Genomic DNA, 22,579 nt, shown 5'->3' with positions numbered 1-22,579 from the left:
CCCAGCAGCTGGGATGAATGAGCATAATACAAATGCCTCTCTCAACAGCTTTCAATTTTTTTTCTAATAGAGATATTCTTCCTAAATATTTTCCAGTGGAGACATATAGCCTGCTAGGGTGTAAATACACATATGGACCAGTTACACATCCACTGACATCATGCAAGGGAGAAGGGGAATATCTAAGAGGGAACTCATTACCCTTACATACAACTTTTCAGGAGATGAGGTGATTAGCTCGGTTCACTTTGTTTTTAATTGGTGCACTTTAGGTGTTAGACAGTTATGCTACACCATCCATAGGGAATGCAGACATAGGTTTTTCTAAATGTGCTTAGCATGTCAACATTTTAAGCATTGGCTTGTGATTGTTACCACGAAGGCTCGGTGAGAGGGGGGCCTCGGTATTAACTATTGAAAGCAGGGGGCCTAGTAATTGCTATTGAAAGCAGATCTGCAGGGTATTTGTATTCTTTGTCATGAAAGATGTTTACTGTATTCAGCATTTTGCTGATCACCCTATAGTGTCTTTTTTTCTTTTACATTCAAAATTCATTAAACAAAGTGGGTTTTTTTTAACAAAAAATGTCAGCACCGCTTCACATCAGTCTAGCTGACAGTGCGTTTGACTAGCACTTTCAGCCCATAGAGCTTTTTTCTTTTTCTAAACCAAAATGACTGTTAAAAAAGAATGTTTTTAAAGAAGGTGCACTGTAGCAGTTTATGCCATCCTTTTTTCTTCGCTGGACTCAGTTATGAAAATAAGTCCTATTATGAAAAGTGTATTTCTAGAAACCATTAAAGAACTGCACTCCCCAAGTGTTGCACTCTTGCAACAAACAATGCACTCTAAAAGAAGTAGTAAGGCTGTGACTGATTACAAAAGCAAGTACAAATAAAGTTCAAACCTTTGAGGACATTAAAATATATTTAATTAAACCTCTCCATGCTGCACAATGGGCAATTTACTCTCTAGTACCACCTTATTGTACGTCAGCTTGGAAAAGGGTGTAGCTGGGAATATTAATGTATGATCAATGTGCCATTCACTGTGCCAGAAGGGAAAATAAGTTGAAGACCTTTCCCTTAGACCTTCCGTGGTATTTAACTGTGGAGTGGGGATTTGGGGATTAATCTCTCTATTTCACTAAGCAAATAAAATACTAAAAGAAGACGACGGGTAGTGGAGAGCCATCCAAACCAAATAGAGAAGACAGTAATGAGAATACATTTCAGTGTGCACTAGAAAACCTACTTTGCAATGCTATTTCATTGTTTTCCCCTCAAAAATGTTCAACTCTCCAGCTCCAAGCGTCTTTAAGAAATCCTATTTCTTCAATGTTCATTTTTACGTTAATGACTTCTGCTTGGATTTACAGTTTCTCTTCCATTTTTTTTGTAAAAATATTACTCTATATTCTAAATTTCTTATTATACAGAGTTTCATCTAAAAATGGGAAAAGAAAGAATTAATAATCTCTGAGATCAAACTGGGACAGAAGTTAAGCAGCGTACTGCAAGCAAACTAATCCCTATGAAGTTTGTTAAACACACAATGATACTGCTGACAGATCCCATGTGAAAGCATGCATCCTTGCCACATGTAATATCAGACATAGATTAATAAGATCTTATTGACATAGATTCACTCTGTTTATAAATTCAGTGCTTACTATTTTCCCAACACATCAGCCATCTCTTGTCAAAGCCTGGAGTATGGACAAGGATGCTCTTAAAGGGTGAACAAGACAAGAAAAGTGGTAAAAATGAGGGATTGCAGAGTAGGAAGGAACATGATCACAAAATGATTAAGCACTGTTTCCTAGTGTAAATGCCCTAGTGTAAAAAGGAAAAGGAGGTAAGTTGCAGAACTGAGAGAACAGTAGAAAAGGACAAGAGGGCCAGTTAAAGGGAAGAAAATTACCCAACAAAATGCGGGGGAGAAAGTTGGAATATGTTTCCTGAGCACTGTGAAGCATTTGGACCATGCAGATGGAAAAATATTATACCATAGTAGCACACTGAGTGAGGTGAGCCAGCAAGCCCTCTGCTTTCTGTGGAGCGGCTGCAGAAAAGTGCTCTGTGTCTGAGAAGTTAATGAGAAATTGGTGCTGAGCCGCAGCTTTGCGAGTTGCTGCTCCCAAAGCTCTCTTGTATTTTAAATCAGTTCTTTACTTCCATGATATTTAGGGTTTGATGAGTTTAAGATATGGGCTATTTGCCAAGGCTGCAGAGCACAACCTCGCACTCCACAGCCGCAGTCTGAGGCTCATGGAAGCCTCTTGGCAAGAGGGACCCCATGCAACCAGTGACAGCAGGGAAGCCCCAAAGCTGGAGCTGCAGCATCCTTACAGGTGGGGTGAAAAGTCTCATCCACACAGAAACGGGAGAGAGCAAGTACCTCACATCTATTTTATTTTTGTGTGTTTGCTGGGGTGGTAATGAGGACAGAGCAATGGTGATCCAGCCATCATATCAATTACATTAATATCAAAGACTACTCATTAGAGAGGTATGACACAGAGTGATGTCACTCCTTCAGTACAAGGATATTCCCAGAAAAGTAGCTGACCTGTCCACACACAAGACCCTCTGGCACTGCAGGAGCACTGCCTAAAGCTACACCAGTAACTTCACCAACAAGCAACATGAGAGCATCTCTCCCAACCCTCCTCTTTGCAGCAACCCTGCCTCCAGAGAAACTTCTCTCCCTGTCTTGATACTCATGTGCTGGTCGAGCAGGGGCCAGAGGCAGGAGAGGGGTGGGAAGGGCGAAGGGGGCTGAGAGGGGGGACCGGAGCGGGGCCGGCCCCGGGGACACCCCGCCCCGCCGGGGCGGGACGAGCCGCCAGCCCCGCTCCGAAGCGTGTAAAAGCGGGGCGGCGGGGCCGGGGAGCAGCGAGCGACCAGCCGGGGCTGCGCTGCGGAGCAGGTGAGCCGGGGCGGGCAGCGGGCAGCGGGCAGCGGGCAGCGGGCAGCGGGCAGCGGGCAGCGGGACTGGAGCCTAGCCTCACCTCACCTCGCCGTTCCCCAGGTTGCACCAGTTGCCGGGATCGCTGCACAAACGAGCAAAACGTCGTCCGAAATGGCAGCCGAGGTGAGGGTGAACTTTGCTTCTCCGGCGGGGTGGTCTCGGGGTGCTCTGGCAGATGCGAACTCAGCTGCGTGATAACCCCAGCACTGCAACCTGCCACGCTTGCTCGGGTGCTCCTCTCTACGGGATTTGTTTTCCCGGGTTTTAAATGGAGAAGGGGGATTTCTGACAACCTGCGGTAGTGAAGATATACTTAGATACCTCTTGCTCATCCAAGCGCTTGGCTCCCAGCCCTGGCCTTGCACACCCCATCCCCTCTGCCACTCACCCCAGGGGACTGGTTTCCCAGCGAGGAGCTGCAAAACTTTCCTTTTTCAACTCCCATTTCCCCCCCTCCCCGCAACTCCTACTGACAAACCTGCTTCAAAAATAGATCTCCAGCACTCCGTGCCTGCACCCTGACCTCCCACCTGCTCTCCTCAGGCACGGGGGTTCAGACAGTCGCTGGGGAAAGGGTCGCTCGGGTCCCCGCCCCGGCCCCGGCCCCGGCAGCCGCCCGCTGTCCATGGTAGCCCCGCGGGCGGCCCGGCAGCCCGGCGCCGCGCTGCTTCAGAGACCTTCTGGGGGGTGGTTTGGGGACGTGGGGTTTTCTCTTTCCTTTTCTTTTTCCCCTGGACATTTGTAATACTGAAGGGTAGGCAGATCTCCCTTTCTGCAGGCTGCACCTCAACCAGTTTTATGGTAATTTTATGCCAAAGCTTGCAAGCACATCATGGACTCTGGAGATGCTTTAAACAGTAACTTCAAACACTTCATAGTTACAGGGGTGTTTTAGAGGATATGGCTTGTGATGGCCTAAAGCTCTTTGTCAACCGAATATTTTTTTATAGTTTCCCTAAAAGAGTGGGGGTTTTGAATTATTCTTTCAAGTAACAGTAGATACTCGCTTTCACTATATCCCTGATTGCCTTACTTTTTTTCCCTGCCAAGAGACTATCAAAGGGTCAGTGTTCAGCAGCTGCCGTAAAAGAGAGATCCATGCTGGTCTTGCACCATGTGCCTTCATAGTAATTTTCAAGGACAGGACATACACCCTGCAGACTCCTGCAGAGGTAAAGCATCTTGAAGGATTCCTGAGCCAGACCTGATACCACAAGGGCTAAATGCTAGTAACAGTGACACGTTCTCCACCTCTACAACTACTTACCAAAGCTCTTGAAGCCCAGGGCTTTTCTGGTCAATGGCACAGCACTGAAAAAACGTTCCTGAGTATGTCCTCAGTTTTACTTGGATAAGGAGAGGGATGGACATTAACGGATTTTTACAGATATATCAGTAACTCTTTTCAACATGCCTCTTGACTTCATTACTTGCAGGGGGATAAAATGATGGCAGGAAGGTTTGTCGGAAGTAGAGATCCAGTCATGGAGATGTTCAGCGCTTCCATTACATATGATCGGAGGCTGTCTGAAGTTGATATCCAGGGGAGCATGGCTTATGCCAAAGCCCTGGAGAAGACTGGGATCCTACCTAAACCTGAGCTGGAGAAGATCCTGAGTGGCCTGGAAAAGGTATTTATTTCCTTCACAAACTGGCATGCCCGTGGGACAAATGGCTGATTCTCTGACAACATCTGTGGTAGCCTCCCTGATTTGCTGTTCTAAAAAGCATCTTTAAATGTCCTCATGTCCTGTGCCTTAGAGCTAGGCATGTGCTGAAGTGCTTTGTGAAAGGGAATGCTGTCCTAAATCATGGGCATGACAGGCCCAGGTGTATTGCACTCGGTACACTAGGAGGCATCTGGGCAGGGGACCGATGCTCAAACTGCATCCCGCTAAAGGCACCAAAGCCCGGCAGTAGGATGTGAACCCGCTGACAAGCCCCCAGTGAGAGCCTGAAGCCCTGATGAGCACATTGTCAGCGCTCATTATGGCAGCCCCGGTGCCTCGGGGAGGTGTGCTCAGTGTGACCTGCCCGCCCATCCTCTTCAGACCGAACATTCACCAGGAATTGTTTCAGTATGAATTAGGAATATTCTTTTTCTGCTGGCACTTGGGATCCTTTTGAGTCTGGCTGCCGGAGTTAGTAGGGAGCAATGCATAGCATTGTATAGGGGTGAAGAGAAGTCAGCAGCTAAGCGCTTTTTTAAAATATCCATTGTTGTTGCTCACCCACCATGGACAATGGTGACTCTATACAATGTTTGTATAGGAAAATCTTTGCGGACAATGCTAAAGCAATCACTGACATTTCAGCTCACTGTTTCGTTGCATTGCTTAAACCCTCCTATAGCCATAACACTGCAGGATCATCATGGCTAGAGATGAATCCCACCAAGTGCACTATAGAATATCTGGATATAGCAAGCAGCCAGCCTTGGCCTGAAAGAACAGGAATGCCAGAGCTCGCGTGAGACTTAGCACTTTGATTTCCATTGGGGCGGCAGAAGTTGGTGTTCGCTGGGACGACTACAGCCCCCACGCGCGGCAGGGTAACAGCAGTGGCTGACTGGTGTTTCTGCTGATGTTTGCAGATCTCCGAGGAATGGTCTAAAGGAGTCTTTGTGGTGAAACAAACCGATGAGGACATCCACACTGCCAACGAACGCAGACTAAAGGTTGGGTCCTCTAACCTCTTGTTCCCATTCCTCCGTAGCTAGATCTGCCTGACAGCAAGTGCATGTGCCTCTGTCCCACTGTGAAAGTCCTCCGGACCTTGTGGCACTGAAACCCCAGGTGCACAATCTAGTGTCTCCGAGACCCCTTTTGTAGAGGAGGCACTGTACAAACATAGAACCCAAACTTGCCCTTCCCCAGAAGAGAGCCCGTGGCTACTCACCGGGTCCTACAGCCGAGTCCCTTCCAGGCAGGGGGGAGGTCTGCTCACGTGGAGTCTCCTGCTTAGAATACAGAGACACGGATAGAAATCCTCCTCTCGTCCTCAGGAGCTGATCGGAGACGTAGCTGGAAAATTGCACACTGGAAGAAGCAGGAATGATCAGGTACGTACAGAATCTTTTTTTTTTTTCCACTTTGTGCTCCTCCCCCACCTCACTTCAGGAGACCTCAGACCAGAATGGCCCTTGGCTCTCTTCCTGCAGAGCAAGATATAGTGACAATATCGCATCAAAATGACCAAATGGTGAGAGGAAGATGCACCTTCCTATCACACAGAACAAGGAGGGCTTTACTTGGCGGTAAAAGCTGCCAGTCACTAAGTACGTGACATTCTGCTTTGACTGACTGTGGCTGGTCTCATCCAGGTTGTGACTGACTTGAGGATGTTCATGAGGAATTCCCTCTCTGTCATCTCGACTCACCTCCTGCAGCTCATTAAGACCCTGGTGGAACGTGCTGCCACGTAAGTCCTTTTCCAAATCCACGGCCTTGGCTTTGCAGGGGCAGGAGACTTCAAGGCTTGCTCTTTGACTGACCCCAGTCAGGGCAGCAGCAGGGTCTTCTGCAGAGGACGTTACAGCCAGGCAGTGTGTGATAGCACAGGGAAAGACAACGGACCCTACTTCTCCACAGTTCACGTCACAGAGACCTTCCTCTTCCCCCAGTGTATCCTGGCAAAGGAGTTGAGGTGGGAGGTCCACACAAGACTTCAGACGGTGCCAAATCCATCTGAAGGAGTGGGGAACTTGAACATGCTTCAAGTTGCTACGCAGGAGAAAAGCTCAGCTGTGTTAACTCCCTGTCTAACTCTCCTCCTCACACACCACACGCCCAAATGGTGGCAGACTGCGGAATCTTTGCCTGCCACAGAGGGATTACTGGACCAGGCAATTTTCCAGGGAGGCCCAGGGCAGACACACCACGCTGGGAGATGGGGAGATCTAAACGCAGTGTGCTCAGGTAGCAGGTGACAGGGAGAGGAAGACATAGACCAAATTCAGCACAACACAGGCTAAAGATGGTCTCTTCGGGACCTTGCCAGCAAACCCTGGCAAGTACCTGCCACTGCCTTCTATCCTGGCAGCTGCTGCTCACCTCTTTCTCTCCTTTCACATGCAGAGAAATTGATGTCATCTTGCCTGGCTACACCCACCTGCAGAAAGCTCAGCCCATCAGATGGAGCCAGTTCTTGCTCAGGTAACCACCTTTCACACTTGGCTGGAGGAAGCCTTCTCCACCCTTGGGGCCCTGCTCAGCTGGAGACTAGAAGTGCATTGTCCTCCAAGGGGGCAGCCCGGGGTGGTGACAAATCAGAGCTAACCTAGCAAACTGGAACAGGAGCTCCCCGTGTTCCTGTGTGGCTCTCACCAACCCGGGGACGCAGGCATTGAGTGGGCAGTGGAGGCTGACTCCCTGTATGCTCCATCCTTTGGACAGTTACACCTCAGCTAACGGGGTAACACGGAGAAGCTTGTATGGTTGCAAGCTGTTCCACTTCCAAGGGCCTTAGTACCTAGGCTCCACTTCAAGCCTCTTCTGTTCCGGAGGGGATCCCTGGCTGCAGACGTGGCAGCATACTGCTGGGGAAGGAAAGTGACATTTTCTGACTTCACGTGCTTCATCTCTCTTGTCCTTTCCTAGCCATGCTGTTGCTCTGACCCGTGATTCTGAGCGCCTGGGAGAGGTGAAGAGGAGGAACAACGTCTTGCCTTTGGGAAGGTAATGTCTGCTGTTTGTGTAATCCCTGGGCCTCGCTTTGCTCTGCAGAGTCTTGAGAGGTGCCTTCCCTGCTTCCTAGAGCTCAGTTTTGGTTGGGGTGTGCAGGGTATCTTGCATGACTTGTGTTTCTTTCTTCCCTGGCAGCGGTGCTCTGGCTGGCAACCCACTGGAAATTGATAGAGAGCTTCTGCGTAGTGGTAAATGTCTCCCTGTGACTGAGTGGCACAGGACTACTTGTAATATCTAGGAGGGAGGGAAGCATTGACAGATGGCTCCCAATGGCACCGGGATGCACTGTCCTGGAGCCAAAGCCTTTCTTTCATAAGGCTTTTTACTGCGATGAAACAGGCAATGCCTGTGAGGTGGGAGCATAGACAGAACCACCTCTGCTGCACACTGGCTGCCTGGGGCTGATAACAAAATCCCACTCAGCATGTTTGTGTTCCTGGGACTGCTCAAGGGCTCATGGTCACCTGCACACTGGGGCAATCTCCTGCATTCAAGCTCCAGGCCTGACAAGCCTGACCTTCTCTGTCCATCACCTTCCTTACAGACCTGGGCTTTGCTTCCATCAGCCTGAACAGCATGGATGCCGTGAGCGAGAGAGACTTTGTGGGTAAGCACAACCCAATCACATCTTCCCAGCACTATTTTAGAAGCAGGCTTCTGAGACCTTCCCAGTTAACCTCCTTTAACAAGGGGACTCAAGTCCCTCACTAGGAAGTAACTCCAAAGGGGACTCAAATCCCTCACTAGGAAGTAACTCCAAAGGTCCAGTCAGGGCTCCCTGGTTGTCAAGCAAACAAGCACCCTTTTCACCTCCTGATTTCCTGCCTTCTCTGCAGTGGAATTCTTCTCTTTTGCCACCCTGCTGATGATCCACCTTAGCAAGATGGCTGAAGATCTCATCATCTACAGTACCAGCGAGTTTGGCTTTCTAACCCTCTCTGATACCTACTGGTAGGTCTCTGCTCTCTGGGGAGTAATTCTCCTCAGCTATCCTCACCTGAGAGAATGAGACAGTGGTTGGGGTCTCCCAGCTGCACAAGGCTGACACAGCATTAAAAGGCTGGCAGAAAGGCAGCCTTAGGGTGAATATCCTTCAGTAATGACCACTTTTTTCTGATTCTGGTAACCCAACAAGTCTGCATTCAGCAGACACTCCTCCCCAGCAACTGCTGGCAGAAAGAACTTCCTCCCCTGCTGGAATGCCTGCCAAAGCCCTTCCTTGGCTGGCCGGGTTTGCAATCCCAAGAGATTTCCTTCTCTCAGGGCAGCACAACCACAGCCCTCCCTCTCTGAGGTCACAGCAACACTTAGGCTGGCCTGCTGATACCACCTATGGCGCGGCTTGGGGGGTCTTGCTCACCATTACACTGCACACACCTTTTCTTTCAGCACTGGCTGCAGCCTGATGCCTCAGAAGAAGAACCCCGACAGTCTGGAACTGATCCGCAGCAAAGCTGGACGAGTGTTCGGACGGGTGAGCCTGCTAAAGAAAGAAGCGGGATGGGGAAACTGCTCATACCGGGGCTGAAGAATGTTCCTTCTTCTTGCCTCCCTGTAGAGAAATGGGCCAGCCTAGGCTCTGAGCCTCTGCTGGGGCAATGTGCTTCTCTTCCTAGAACTAACCGCCTCACCTGTTTCTCTCTGCAGTTGGCTGCTATTCTCATGGTTCTCAAAGGACTTCCCAGCACCTACAACAAGGATCTGCAGGTAAAACAGATGTTACTTTTCACACCACCTCTCTGAGCAGACACAGCTGTCTTCTGCTCGCGAGCAGTCTTGCCACTACATGTCCCTGCACAGACCCTGCTTGTGTGCAGGATGCTGAGAAAGGGGCTGAGGCACGGCGTGCTGCAGCTGACACCCCGGCCCCCAGCAGGAGCCCCTGGGGTGACATGCCTGCTCTGCTGGCGGGGCTGCTCAGGCTGTTGGGCTTTGGGCTGCACCAGGTTGACTTACAGCAATTTCCATCCCTGTTGTAACACAGGAGGACAAGGAGGCCGTCTTTGATGTTGTGGACACCCTGAACATTGTGCTCCAGGTTGCCACTGGAGTGATTTCTACCCTCCAGGTAAGGCTTCAGACTCTCACTATTGAACATGGCTGGGGTGCACATTCTGTGACTAACCCAGGTAAGAGAGCTCTAGACCGGTCCTAAGATGAAGGCTCTTAGTACCTCACCCATACGGCTCACTATGGCTCCCAATGTCAGCTAACGTGTCCCCAAGGAGGAGCTGATGATAATGTCTCCCTCTGACCATCCTTTCTGCAGATCAACAAGGAGAACATGGAGAAGGATCTGAGCCCTGAGATGCTGTCATCTGATCTGGCTCTCTACTTGGTTCGTAAAGGAGTAAGTATCAGAGGGAGACTTGGAGCTGTGATTTCTTTGGATGCAGAATGCTGCTCAGCGAGGGCCTGAGATGAGGCCTCTGTTCTGTCCCCAGGTGATGAGCAGTCTGGGTCAACAAACACGAAAGCTGGAAACCCATTCTTTACATGTATCCCGAGTAGTGGAACTGCTGCCGGGTGGACTTGATAGTAATTTACAGGTGGAGTTTTACCTCCTAACGCCTCCCCTCTGCACACCCCAGAAAACCCGGATTGAGATTGCATTGCCCTAAGTGAAAACAAGCCAACCAAAAAAGACATCACATCCATTTTTTCCTTTGAGGCTGCACCCCAGTTGCCTGGTCACTGACTATGGTCTCTGCTTCTCACTGCAGATGCCATTCAGACAAGCCCACATTGCCTCTGGGAAGGTCGTCCACCTTGCCGAGTCTAAAGGCACAACCATCAACAATCTCAGCCTGGATGACATGAAGACCATCAGGTTCGTTATCACTATTATTTTGCCATCTCTCTCCTCAGCAGGCAGGTATCAGCCTCCCTCTGTATGGGCCTCCTTATGGTGCCCTTCCCCGGAAGGCCGGGGCCAGACAGCAATCCTCCTGGCCTGAATATCAATGCTGCTGCTGCTACTGCTGAAAACACTGAAAGGGGACAACATGACTACCATTCAGCCCCAGCAGGGCATGGGCAGCACCTATTGGGAGGGACTGGAAGAAACTCTTGCCCTGACCTGGAGGCACCAGCCCTCCAGAAGAGTTTGGCTCCAAACTTCCTCACTCTCCCCTCGGAGCTGACTCTTCGGTCTGCCACAAGCAGCTACTGCCAGGCACTACAAGTGCAAAAGCAGGGCTGCAGGAGGCCTTTCCCCTTGGAAAAAGGCTCCGTCTCCACTCCTTCCCCCTCTCTGCTGGCAGTCAACATGGAAAGCCAGCAAAGAGCACCCAGCGCTCTCCACTGACACCTCTTCTCTTTGTCTCCCCAGCCCCCTGTTTGGCAACGACGTCTCCCAGGTCTTCAACATTGTCAACAGCGTGGAGCAGTACAGGGCCATGGGCGGTACCGCCAAGAACAGCGTGAATGCCCAGATCGAGCAGCTGAGGGAGCTGCTGAAGAAGCTGAAGGAACAAGCTTAGAGTGTGGGGAGATATCCCATGGATGCAGTGTTGTGCCTATCACATTAATCTGGAGTTAATAAACACTGGGGTGCATGTAGTTCACTGAAACTCCTGTCTTGCGTCTTTCTTCTTAGGGGCAAGATTGGGCTGGGCTTCCTCAGCCCTCGTGTGGCTTGGGGAAATGTTCACTGGTGTGAAAGAACGGGGACTGTCCCCTCCCTGGCAGTGGAGCTGGGTTATGGGGTGTTCAAGCTCCCGGGGACTGGTAGGCAGAGAGCAGTAGGAGTGTCTGTGTACACGAGGGACCTGAAAATGTGTCTCTTGGAGGGGAGGGAGGTGGACTAGGGAAGCGGTCGTCCCTTTGTACTCGGCACCGGTCAGACCGCACCTTGCATACTGCGTTCAGTTTTGGGCCCCTCACTACAAGAAAGACATTGAGGTGCTGGAGCGTGTCTAAAGAAGAGCAACGAAGCTGGTGAAGGGTCTAGAGAACAAGTCTTATGAGGAGCAGCTGAGGGAACTGGGGTCATTTAGTCTGCAGAAAAGGAGGCTCAGGGGAGACCTTAGCGCTCTCTGCAACTACCTGAAAGGGGGTTGTGGCGAGGTGGGTGCCGGTCTCCTCTCCCAGGTAACAAGTGTTAGGACGAGAGGAAATGGCCTCAAGTTGGGCCAGGGGAGGTTTAGATTGGGTATTAGGGAAAATGTCTTCACTGGAAGGGTTGTCAAGCCCTGGAACAGGCTGCCCAGGGAAGCGGTCAAGTCACCATCCCTGGAGCTATTTACAAGACGCGTAGATGTGGCGCTTAGGGACATGGTTTAGTGGTGGACTTGGCAGCGTTAGGTTCATGGTTGGACTCAATGACCTTAAGGCTCTTTTCCAACCTAAACGATTCTATGCAGCACAAGGCTGGATCCAGCAGTACCAGAGCAGGCTACACAATGTGCTGAGGGAGGCTTGTGGGTGTGCACAAAGTGCACCTGCTACCACATCTGCAACACGTGCCACACCTCCAGCTATCACAGCCCTCCTCATAGCAGCATGCTTGCCTGCCTGCCTTCTGGCAGGGGGGGATGAAGTGGCCAGAAGTCTCCTCACCGCCTGGCACCAAAACTTGCATCGTCTTAGGCAGGACTGGGCCAGCAGGTCAACCCACAGGTCATTCCAGCCCATCACAAAACCACCTTTGCTCTGGTTTCCTCCAAAGCACAGGGTTTGCACACTCCCATGTCAAGCTTTTTCCTCTGCGTGACCCAGGCCAGGCTAGCTGGGGCACAATGCTTGAAAAGAGACTGGCACGACTGGCTGCCTCTTACAAATCTTCTACTCTCTTCCTTCTGTCCTTACAAAAATATAATCAGAACAAAGACCAGGAAAAGCCTTACTTGGGGAAGGAGAATGCAGCAACCTTGTGTCTTTCATAGCGTGAAAACAGTTGATAAAACAAACACTTGAAACATTATTCTCCACTATTGTTCTGCAGCGATTTCTGGACGGAATATGCCTGCTACCTGATTCAAAAGGTAGAGAAAGAACAGTTGGCTACACGGAAGGTGGGACAATTTTCATTAAACACTAAACCAGCTCGAACCTGGCACCCACTGCACCGTAGCGCTAGTTTTGTCACAGACAATCTCTTTTCTGCCACAGCATTTTAAAGCTGCCGTTTTGCTCAGCACCCTGCCCTCCCTGCTGATGCAGCAACACGTTATTGACTCCGTACTGCAAGACCCTGTAACACGCATAGGAAACGGCAGTAACGCAAGCATTGCCTCACCTTGTTTAGGTTAAGGGCTGCAGCACAGACAGTACAAACTGCCATGAGCTAAATCTCCTGCCATCAACAAAGTCCCCCAGGAGACACAAAGTGCTTCCCTCCTACCTCTGTAGCATTTGTGCTTTAAACACGTGGGGAAGAACCGGCAACAGATAAATTCCCTTCCTTCAACACTTCCCCCCACCCTCAGTGTGGGGAAGGCATGGTCCACAGTATCTTCACACTTTCACCATCACCCTACTATGACTCACTGTGATCTGGGTTTTTAAAGCCCTGTGCCTTACCACAGGAAGATCTGTATAGACAGAAGGATCAGAGGCTTGGACACTGCTCTGGACTTGGTCTTAAATACCTGCTCCATTACAGACCACAGGAAGGGACTTAAACCAAGAATCCACGTAGGCTGATCAGGAGCTACTGAAACTCTCAGCAGATGGCTATGGAACTCTGGTCTGACACCCAAGCAGATAACAAACCTACAGAAGGGCTCTTGAAACATTACAAAACATAGCGAACTTTTCACCAGACCCCCCGAAGGAAAAGATCTCTAACCTGCTCTTACGCTCTGGAAAAATCCTGCTGACTATTTTGTCTCCTAAACAAATTGCTGTGCCTGGTCTTTTTATCCCCGGGCTCTCTATTGAAGAAGCTGACCTAGTAACACTTTTCTGCCACCACAAGAGAGCTGTGAGAACACATGCACTACATGACTGCAACGTCCCCTGCAGGCACCATGGATGAATTTGAGACAGCACTATCCAAATGTGTCCAGCTAGACTGGACTCCTCTTTGCCACGGGCAACACAAACCAACTTCATTGTGATTCTTCAGCCATTTCTACTCCTCACCTTACAGGGAGTTGCACATACAGATAAGTCGAAAAAAATGCAAAGAGGCCTGGAAGTAATGGAACAGAAACTGGAGCTTTCACTATTCTATTTAACCGCGTAACTGTTTAAAGACAGGTCACGTTCAGAAATCAAAGCCGTCATGTATCACACATACACAGGGTTAATGATGTGAAAACACAACTAGCAAAACAGATCGAGGGGAACTCTGACAGTGCCGCAGAGATCCCATTTTGCCGTTTCTGGCCCCGCGGGTCACAAATGGTCTCTGAGGAAGAGGTGCCAGGACCAGCGGGGTGCCCTCTAACCCCTCCTGGCTGCAGCGCCTTGGGCACCCTCCCCCTCCCCTCTTTCACTTTGCACAATTTCTGTACAGTTTCTTCAGACAGAAGGATGTACGGTCTCTCCATGCGTTGTGCTGTTCCACACAGCCATGTGAGCCCATACAGCAAACACCGTGACGTAAAGCCTCTCCCTGTGTATGATTCAGCCGGGATGTAAACCTGGCCCTTACTCTTTTGCCAAATCCTCAGCAGCCTCCTGTCAAAGCCCAGACTATGGACAAAGACATTCATAAGCGATGAACATGTCAAGAGCAGCATTCAAAATGAGGGACTTCAGGAGAGGAAGGAGTCTGGCAACAAAATGGTTCAAAGAGCTTTCTCAGCGTAGACAGCATGATGCTCTGTGCATCTGAGAGCCTGGAACTCTGAAAGAGAACAGGGTCATCACCCCAGAAAAATTGATCATAAGGGGAGATGTACGAGAAGCCGTGAACTAGCAGCTGGCTATGAATCCAGAGAGAGAGTTGGAGCCTTGTTCTGCACTGATACTGAAGGCAGCACACTGGAAACCCAGCCACAAAAGGTACTTGCTCATTCAGGCTGGGTAGCCAGAGACTGCCTGATGCTAGCCATGTCACTCTGCCCGTGTCCTCTCTGCTACAGAAGCAGCATGCCCTAAACATGCAATCCCACTGTGCCCTCGACTGCATCTTCAACTCAGAAAGGGGATGAATAGAGAAGAACATAGGGAAGACAGCTGGACTAGGTCCCTTCCTACCGGAATTATCCTGTGGTTTGTCAGAGTTAGGGCTTCAGGGGGTGTCCTACCTGGGCAAGCAAAAAGCTTCTCATCAAGTGACATACATGGCTCTTAGCTAGTGAATCCATTCACCTGCGGAATCACTGGTGAAAAAAAGCTTACACACACCCTGCTGTGAGGCACAGCTGGAATTGTGTACCTGTCCTTGGTCACCCAGTGAAGTAGTTATGTAGATGACACATTCGGGTGAGTGAGGTTGCTATCTGAATCTTGGTTTGGTTGGAAAAACAACTTTTGTTCCTATGTGTTTCAAAAACCTTCTTTTTGTTGATCTATTTTTCGGAACATTCCTGATGCTGAAAGGTTCCCAGATCTCCCTTTCTGGAGTGTGCACCTTAACCAGTTTTATGCTAATCTTATGCCAAAGCTTGCAAGCACATCAAGAGATGCCTCAAACAGTAACTTCAAACACTTCATAATATGGCTTGTGCTGGCCTGGAGCTCTGTCAATCAAAGAAAAAACTCTCTGTTAGTCCAACAGCACAAAAAGTACTTAGAGAATTCTAGCTTTCACTCTATTCCTTACTGACCACTTTACTTTTCCCCCCTTTAAAAGGATCTCAAAGGGTTGTTGAGCTACAGCTGCCTCAAAAGAGAAATCCATGCTGGTCTTGCAGCATATACCCTGATACTCATTTCAAGGACTCCCTGCAGAGTCCTGCAGAGATAACGTATATTGGAGGATTCCTGAGCCAGACTTGACACCGCAAGGGCTAAATGCTAGTGACAGTGACATGTTCTCCACCTCTTCAGCTACTTGCCAAAGGTCCTGGAATCCAGAGCCCTTTCTGGACAGTGCACCCCATTGCAAGGACATAGCCGAACATGGCCTTTGTGTTAGATAAAGAGATCACTGGATCTTACTTGCATAGGACCATAACTGAAGTTATTAGGCCTCTCTAAACTGCTTCTTCCTCTCTCAGGGAGATAAAGTTTGGGGAGGAAGATTAAGTGGAAGCAGAGATGCCATCATGGAGATGCTCAACGCTTCCATTACATTTGATGGGAGGCTGTCTGAAGTTGATATCCAGGGGAGCATGGCTTATGCCAAAGCCTTAGAGAAGGCTGGGATCCTATCTAAACCTGAGCTGGAGAAGATCCTCAGTGGCCTGGAAAAGGTATTTATTTCCTTCACAAACTGGCATGCCCGTGGGACAAATGGCTGATTCTCTAACAACATCTGTGGTAGCCTCCCTGATTTGCTGTTCTAAAAAGCATCTTTAAATGTCCTCATGTCCTGTGCCTTAGAGCTAGGCATGTGCTGAAGTGCTTTGTGAAAGGGAATGCTGTCCTAAATCATGGACATGACAGGCCCAGGTGTATTGCACTTGGTACACTAGGAGGCATCTGGGCAGGGGACCGATGCTCAAACTGCATCCCGCTAAAGGCACCGAAGCCCGGCAGTAGGATGTGAACCCGCTGACAAGCCCCCAGTGAGAGCCTGAAACCCTGATGAGCACATTGTCAGCGCTCATTATGGCAGCCCCGGTGCCTCGGGGAGGTGTGCTCAGTGTGACCTGCCCGCCCATCCTCTTCAGACCGAACATTCACCAGGAATTGTTTCAGTATGAATTAGGAATATTCTTTTTCTGCTGGCACTTGGGATCCTTTTGAGTCTGGCTGCCGGAGTTAGTAGGGAGCAATGCATAGCATTGTATAGGGGTGAAGAGAAGTCAGCAGCTAAGCGCTTTTTTAAAATATCCATTGTTGTTGCTCACCCACCATGGACAATGGTGACTCTATACAATGTTTGTATAGGAAAATCTTTGCGGACAATGCTAAAGCAATCACTGACATTTCAGCTCACTGTTTCGTTGCATTGCTTAAATCCTCCTATAGCCATAACACTGCAGGATCATCATGGCTAGAGATGAATCCCACCAAGTGCACTATAGAATATCTGGATATAGCAAGCAGCCAGCCTTGGCCTGAAAGAACAGGAATGCCAGAGCTCGCGTGAGACTTAGCACTTTGATTTCCATTGGGGCGGCAGAAGTTGGTGTTCGCTGGGACGACTACAGCCCCCACGCGCGGCAGGGTAACAGCAGTGGCTGACTGGTGTTTCTGCTGATGTTTGCAGATCTCCGAGGAATGGTCTAAAGGAGTCTTTGTGGTGAAACAAACCGATGAGGACATCCACACTGCCAACGAACGCAGACTAAAGGTTGGGTCCTCTAACCTCTTGTTCCCATTCCTCCGTAGCTAGATCTGCCTGACAGCAAGTGCATGTGCCTCTGTCCCACTGTGAAAGTCCTCCGGACCTTGTGGCACTGAAACCCCAGGTGCACAATCTAGTGTCTCCGAGACCCCTTTTGTAGAGGAGGCACTGTACAAACATAGAACCCAAACTTGCCCTTCCCCAGAAGAGATCCCGTGGCTACTCACCGGGTCCTACAGCTGAGTCCCTTCCAGGCAGGGGGGAGGTCTGCTCATGCGGAGTCTCCTGCTTAGAATACAGAGACACGGATAGAAATCCTCCTCTCGTCCTCAGGAGCTGATCGGAGACGTAGCTGGAAAACTGCACACTGGAAGAAGCAGGAATGATCAGGTACGTACAGAATCTTTTTTTTTTTTCCACTCTGTGCTCCTCCCCCACCTCACTTCAGGAGACCTCAGACCAGAATGGCCCTTGGCTCTCTTCCTGCAGAGCAAGATATAGTGACAATATCGCATCAAAATGACCAAATGGTGAGAGGAAGATGCACCTTCCTATCACACAGAACAAGGAGGGCTTTACTTGGCGGTAAAAGCTGCCAGTCACTAAGTACGTGACATTCTGCTTTGACTGACTGTGGCTGGTCTCATCCAGGTTGTGACTGACTTGAGGATGTTCATGAGGAATTCCCTCTCTGTCATCTCGACTCACCTCCTGCAGCTCATTAAGACCCTGGTGGAACGTGCTGCCACGTAAGTCCTTTTCCAAATCCACGGCCTTGGCTTTGCAGGGGCAGGAGACTTCAAGGCTTGCTCTTTGACTGACCCCAGTCAGGGCAGCAGCAGGGTCTTCTGCAGAGGACGTTACAGCCAGGCAGTGTGTGATAGCACAGGGAAAGACAACGGACTCTCCTTCTCCACAGTTCACGTCACAGAGACCTTCCTCTTCCCCCAGTGTATCCTGGCAAAGGAGTTGAGGTGGGAGGTCCACACAAGACTTCAGACGGTGCCAAATCCATCTGAAGGAGTGGGGAACTTGAACATGCTTCAAGTTGCTTCGCAGGAGAAAAGCTCAGCTGTGTTAACTCCCTGTCTAACTCTCCTCCTCACACACCACACGCCCAAATGGTGGCAGACTGCGGAATCTTTGCCTGCCACAGAGGGATTACTGGACCAGGCAATTTTCCAGGGAGGCCCAGGGCAGACACACCACGCTGGGAGATGGGGAGATCTAAACGCAGTGTGCTCAGGTAGCAGGTGACAGGGAGAGGAAGACGTAGACCAAATTCAGCACAACACAGGCTAAAGATGGTCTCTTCGGGACCTTGCCAGCAAACCCTGGCAAGTACCTTCCACTGCCTTCTATCCTGGCAGCTGCTGCTCACCTCTTTCTCTCCTTTCACATGCAGAGAAATTGATGTCATCTTGCCTGGCTACACCCACCTGCAGAAAGCTCAGCCCATCAGATGGAGCCAGTTCTTGCTCAGGTAACCACCTTTCACACTTGGCTGGAGGAAGCCTTCTCCACCCTTGGGGCTCTGCTCAGCTGGAGACTAGAAGTGCATTGTCCTCCGAGGGGGCAGCCCGGGGTGGTGACAAATCAGAGCTAACCTAGCAAACTGGAACAGGCGCTCCCCGTGTTCCTGTGTGGCTCTCACCAACCCGGGGACACAGGCATTGAGTGGGCAGTGGAGGCTCACTCCCTGTATGCTCCATCCTTTGGACAGTTACACCTCAGCTAATGGGGTAACATGGAAAAGCTTGTATGGACAGAACAAAGGCCTCATCTCAGGTCCTCACTGAGCAGTATTCTGCATCCGAAGAAATCACAGCTCCAAGTCTCCCTCTGATACTTACTCCTTTGTGAACTAAGTAGAGAGCCAGATCAGATGACAGCATTCAGCGCTCAGATCCTTCTCTACGTTCTCCGTGTTGATCTGCAGAATGGATGGTCAAAGGGACACGTTACCATCAGCTCCTCCCTGGAGACACGTCAGCAGTCACAGAGAGGGGACTTCATCTGGAATGGACCTGACTCTAAAAGGACCCTCTGACCCCCTTGGCAGGGGACATTGCAGGGCATAATGAGAAGCATGAGTGAACCACTGAAGAGCCTTCATTTTAGGACCGGTCTAGAGTTCACTTACCTGGGTTAGTCACAGAATGTGCACCTAACATTATTACCCCCAAGCAGCTAGTGTGCAGCAGAGGTGGTTCTGTCTATGCTCCCACCTCACAGGCATTGCCTGTTTCATCGCAGTAAAAAGCCTTATGAAAGAAAGGCTTTGGCTCCAGGACAGTGCATCCCGGTGCCATTGGGAGCCATCTGTCAATGCTTCCCTCCCTCCTAGATATTACAAGTAGTCCTGTGCCACTCAGTCACAGGGAGACATTTACCACTACGCAGAAGCTCTCTATCAATTTCCAGTGGGTTGCCAGCCAGAGCACCGCTGCCAGGGAAGAAAGAAACACAAGTCATGCAAGATACCCTGCACACCCCAACCAAAACTGAGCTCTAGGAAGCAGGGAAGGCACCTCTCAAGACTCTGCAGAGCAAAGCGAGGCCCAGGGATTACACAAACAGCAGACATTACCTTCCCAAAGGCAAGACGTTGTTCCTCCTCTTCACCTCTCCCAGGCGCTCAGAATCACGGGTCAGAGCAACAGCATGGCTAGGAAAGGACAAGAGAGATGAAGCACGTGAAGTCAGAAAATGTCACTTTCCTTCCCCAGCAGTATGCTGCCACGTCTGCAGCCAGGGATCCCCTCCGGAACAGAAGCCTGAAGTGGAGCCTAGGTACTAAGGCCCTTGGAAGTGGACCTGGTTCACCTAACGTGGATTCATAATGCATTACCCTAAGTAAAAACATCCAACCAAAAAAGACATCACATCCATTTTTTCCTTTGAGGCTGCACCCCAGTTGCCTGGTCACTGACTATGGTCTCTGCTTCTCACTGCAGATGCCATTCAGACAAGCCCACATTGCCTCTGGGAAGGTCGTCCACCTTGCCGAGTCTAAAGGCACGACCATCAACAATCTCAGCCTGGATGACATGAAGACCATCAGGTTCGTTATCACTATTATTTTGCCATCTCTCTCCTCAGCAGGCAGCTATCAGCCTCCCTCTGTATGGGCCTCCTTATGGTGCCCTTCCCCGGAAGGCCGGGGCCAGACAGCAATCCTCCTGGCCTGAATATCAATGCTGCTGCTGCTGCTGCTGAAAACACTGAAAGGGGACAACATGACTACCATTCAGCCCCAGCAGGGCATGGGCAGCACCTATTGGGAGGGACTGGAAGAAACTCTTGCCCTGACCTGGAGGCACCAGCCCTCCAGAAGAGTTTGGCTCCAAACTTCCTCACTCTCCCCTCGGAGCTGACTCTTCGGTCTGCCACAAGCAGCTACTGCCAGGCACTACAAGTGCAAAAGCAGGGCTGCAGGAGGCCTTTCCCCTTGGAAAAAGGCTCCGTCTCCACTCCTTCCCCCTCTCTGCAGGCAGTCAACATGGAAAGCCAGCAAAGAGCACCCAGCGCTCTCCACTGACACCTCTTCTCTTTGTCTCCCCAGCCCCCTGTTTGGCAACGACGTCTCCCAGGTCTTCAACATTGTCAACAGCGTGGAGCAGTACAGGGCCATGGGCGGTACCGCCAAGAACAGCGTGAATGCCCAGATCGAGCAGCTGAGGGAGCTGCTGAAGAAGCTGAAGGAACAAGCTTAGAGTGTGGGGAGATATCCCATGGATGCAGTGTTGTGCCTATCACATTAATCTGGAGTTAATAAACACTGGGGTGCATGTAGTTCACTGAAACTCCTGTCTTGCGTCTTTCTTCTTAGGGGCAAGATTGGGCTGGGCTTCCTCAGCCCTCGTGTGGCTTGGGGAAATGTTCACTGGTGTGAAAGAACGGGGACTGTCCCCTCCCTGGCAGTGGAGCTGGGTTATGGGGTGTTCAAGCTCCCGGGGGCTGGTAGGCAGAGAGTAGTAGGAGTGTCTGTGTACACGAGGGACCTGAAAATGTGTCTCTTGGAGGGGAGGGAGGTGGACTAGGGATGCGGTCGTCCCTTTGTACTCGGCACCGGTCAGACCACACCTTGCATACTGCGTTCAGTTTTGGGCCCCTCACTACAAGAAAGACATTGAGGTGCTGGAGCGTGTCTAAAGAAGAGCAACGAAGCTGGTGAAGGGTCTAGAGAACAAGTCTTATGAGGAGCAGCTGAGGGAACTGGGGTCATTTAGTCTGCAGAAAAGGAGGCTCAGGGGAGACCTTAGCGCTCTCTGCAACTACCTGAAAGGGGGTTGTGGCGAGGTGGGTGCCAGTCTCTTCTCCCAGGTAACAAGTGTTAGGACGAGAGGAAATGGCCTCAAGTTGGGCCAGGGGAGGTTTAGATTGGGTATTAGGGAAAATGTCTTCACTGGAAGGGTTGTCAAGCCCTGGAACAGGCTGCCCAGGGAAGTGGTCAAGTCACCATCCCTGGAGCTATTTACAAGACGCGTAGATGTGGCGCTTAGGGACATGGTTTAGTGGTGGACTTGGCAGCGTTAGGTTAATGGTTGGACTCAATGACCTTAAGGCTCTTTTCCAACCTAAACGATTCTATGCAGCACAAGGCTGGATCCAGCAGTACCAGAGCAGGCTACACAATGTGCTGAGGGAGGCTTGTGGGTGTGCACAAAGTGCACCTGCTACCACATCTGCAACACGTGCCACACCTCCAGCTATCACAGCCCTCCTCATAGCAGCATGCTTGCCTGCCTGCCTTCTGGCAGGGGGGGATGAAGTGGCCAGAAGTCTCCTCACCGCCTGGCACCAAAACTTGCATCGTCTTAGGCAGGACTGGGCCAGCAGGTCAACCCACAGGTCATTCCAGCCCATCACAAAACCACCTTTGCTCTGGTTTCCTCCAAAGCACAGGGTTTGCACACTCCCACGTCAAGCTTTTTCCTCTGCGTGACCCAGGCCAGGCTAGCTGGGGCACAATGCTTGAAAAGAGACTGGCACGACTGGCTGCCTCTTACAAATCTTCTACTCTCTTCCTTCTGTCCTTACAAAAATATAATCAGAACAAAGACCAGGAAAAGCCTTACTTGGGGAAGGAGAATGCAGCAACCTTGTGTCTTTCATAGCGTGAAAACAGTTGATAAAACAAACACTTGAAACATTATTCTCCACTATTGTTCTGCAGCGATTTCTGGACGGAATATGCCTGCTACCTGATTCAAAAGGTAGAGAAAGAACAGTTGGCTACACGGAAGGTGGGACAATTTTCATTAAACACTAAACCAGCTCGAACCTGGCACCCACTGCACCGTAGCGCTAGTTTTGTCACAGACAATCTCTTTTCTGCCACAGCATTTTAAAGCTGCCGTTTTGCTCAGCACCCTGCCCTCCCTGCTGATGCAGCAACACGTTATTGACTCCGTACTGCAAGACCCTGTAACACGCATAGGAAACGGCAGTAACGCAAGCATTGCCTCACCTTGTTTAGGTTAAGGGCTGCAGCACAGACAGTACAAACTGCCATGAGCTAAATCTCCTGCCATCAACAAAGTCCCCCAGGAGACACAAAGTGCTTCC

The 22,579-nt window shown here is 50.3% G+C and overlaps 2 protein-coding genes across 3 annotated transcripts; both read left to right on the top strand.

Moving 5' to 3' along the window:
• The first annotated feature begins 3,085 nt into the window (after window positions 1-3,085).
• LOC132319157 (argininosuccinate lyase) lies at window positions 3,086-11,141 on the top strand. 2 transcript variants are annotated; one of them, XM_059829298.1, is made up of 16 exons: window positions 3,086-3,097; window positions 4,411-4,605; window positions 5,568-5,651; window positions 5,979-6,035; window positions 6,297-6,394; window positions 7,051-7,128; window positions 7,573-7,650; window positions 7,795-7,847; window positions 8,204-8,266; window positions 8,496-8,610; window positions 9,049-9,133; window positions 9,307-9,366; window positions 9,644-9,727; window positions 9,929-10,009; window positions 10,383-10,489; window positions 10,991-11,141. In XM_059829298.1, exons 1-16 carry the CDS (start codon window positions 3,086-3,088, stop codon window positions 11,139-11,141), a joined length of 1,401 nt encoding a protein of 466 aa, XP_059685281.1. The 2 variants fall into 2 exon arrangements, with proteins under 2 accessions (XP_059685281.1, XP_059685280.1); XM_059829297.1 differs by having other exon boundaries at window positions 3,086-3,103.
• Window positions 11,142-15,675: 4,534 nt separating this feature from the next.
• LOC132319214 (argininosuccinate lyase-like) lies at window positions 15,676-20,724 on the top strand. The gene is made up of 8 exons (XM_059829507.1): window positions 15,676-15,684; window positions 15,774-15,968; window positions 16,931-17,014; window positions 17,342-17,398; window positions 17,660-17,757; window positions 18,414-18,491; window positions 19,926-20,072; window positions 20,574-20,724. The coding sequence occupies exons 1-8, from the start codon at window positions 15,676-15,678 to the stop codon at window positions 20,722-20,724; spliced, it is 819 nt and encodes a 272-aa protein (XP_059685490.1).
• The last annotated feature ends 1,855 nt before the right edge of the window (window positions 20,725-22,579 follow it).

The sequence above is a fragment of the Gavia stellata genome, chromosome 25 (genome assembly GCF_030936135.1).
Source record: "Gavia stellata isolate bGavSte3 chromosome 25, bGavSte3.hap2, whole genome shotgun sequence".
Lineage (NCBI taxonomy): Eukaryota > Metazoa > Chordata > Aves > Gaviiformes > Gaviidae > Gavia > Gavia stellata.
Note: the sequence above shows the minus strand (reverse complement) of the source record. Positions and strands in the feature narration are given on the sequence as shown.

Bases quoted from the DNA above. Each gene is read 5' to 3' on its own strand.
- LOC132319157 (XM_059829297.1), top strand. The intron at 6,036-6,296 runs GTACGTACAGAA...GGTCTCATCCAG, and splicing joins GAAGAAGCAGGAATGATCAG to GTTGTGACTGACTTGAGGAT. The intron at 7,129-7,572 runs GTAACCACCTTT...GTCCTTTCCTAG, and splicing joins TGGAGCCAGTTCTTGCTCAG to CCATGCTGTTGCTCTGACCC.
- LOC132319214 (XM_059829507.1), top strand. The intron at 15,969-16,930 runs GTATTTATTTCC...TGATGTTTGCAG, and splicing joins TCCTCAGTGGCCTGGAAAAG to ATCTCCGAGGAATGGTCTAA. The intron at 17,758-18,413 runs GTAAGTCCTTTT...TTTCACATGCAG, and splicing joins CTGGTGGAACGTGCTGCCAC to AGAAATTGATGTCATCTTGC.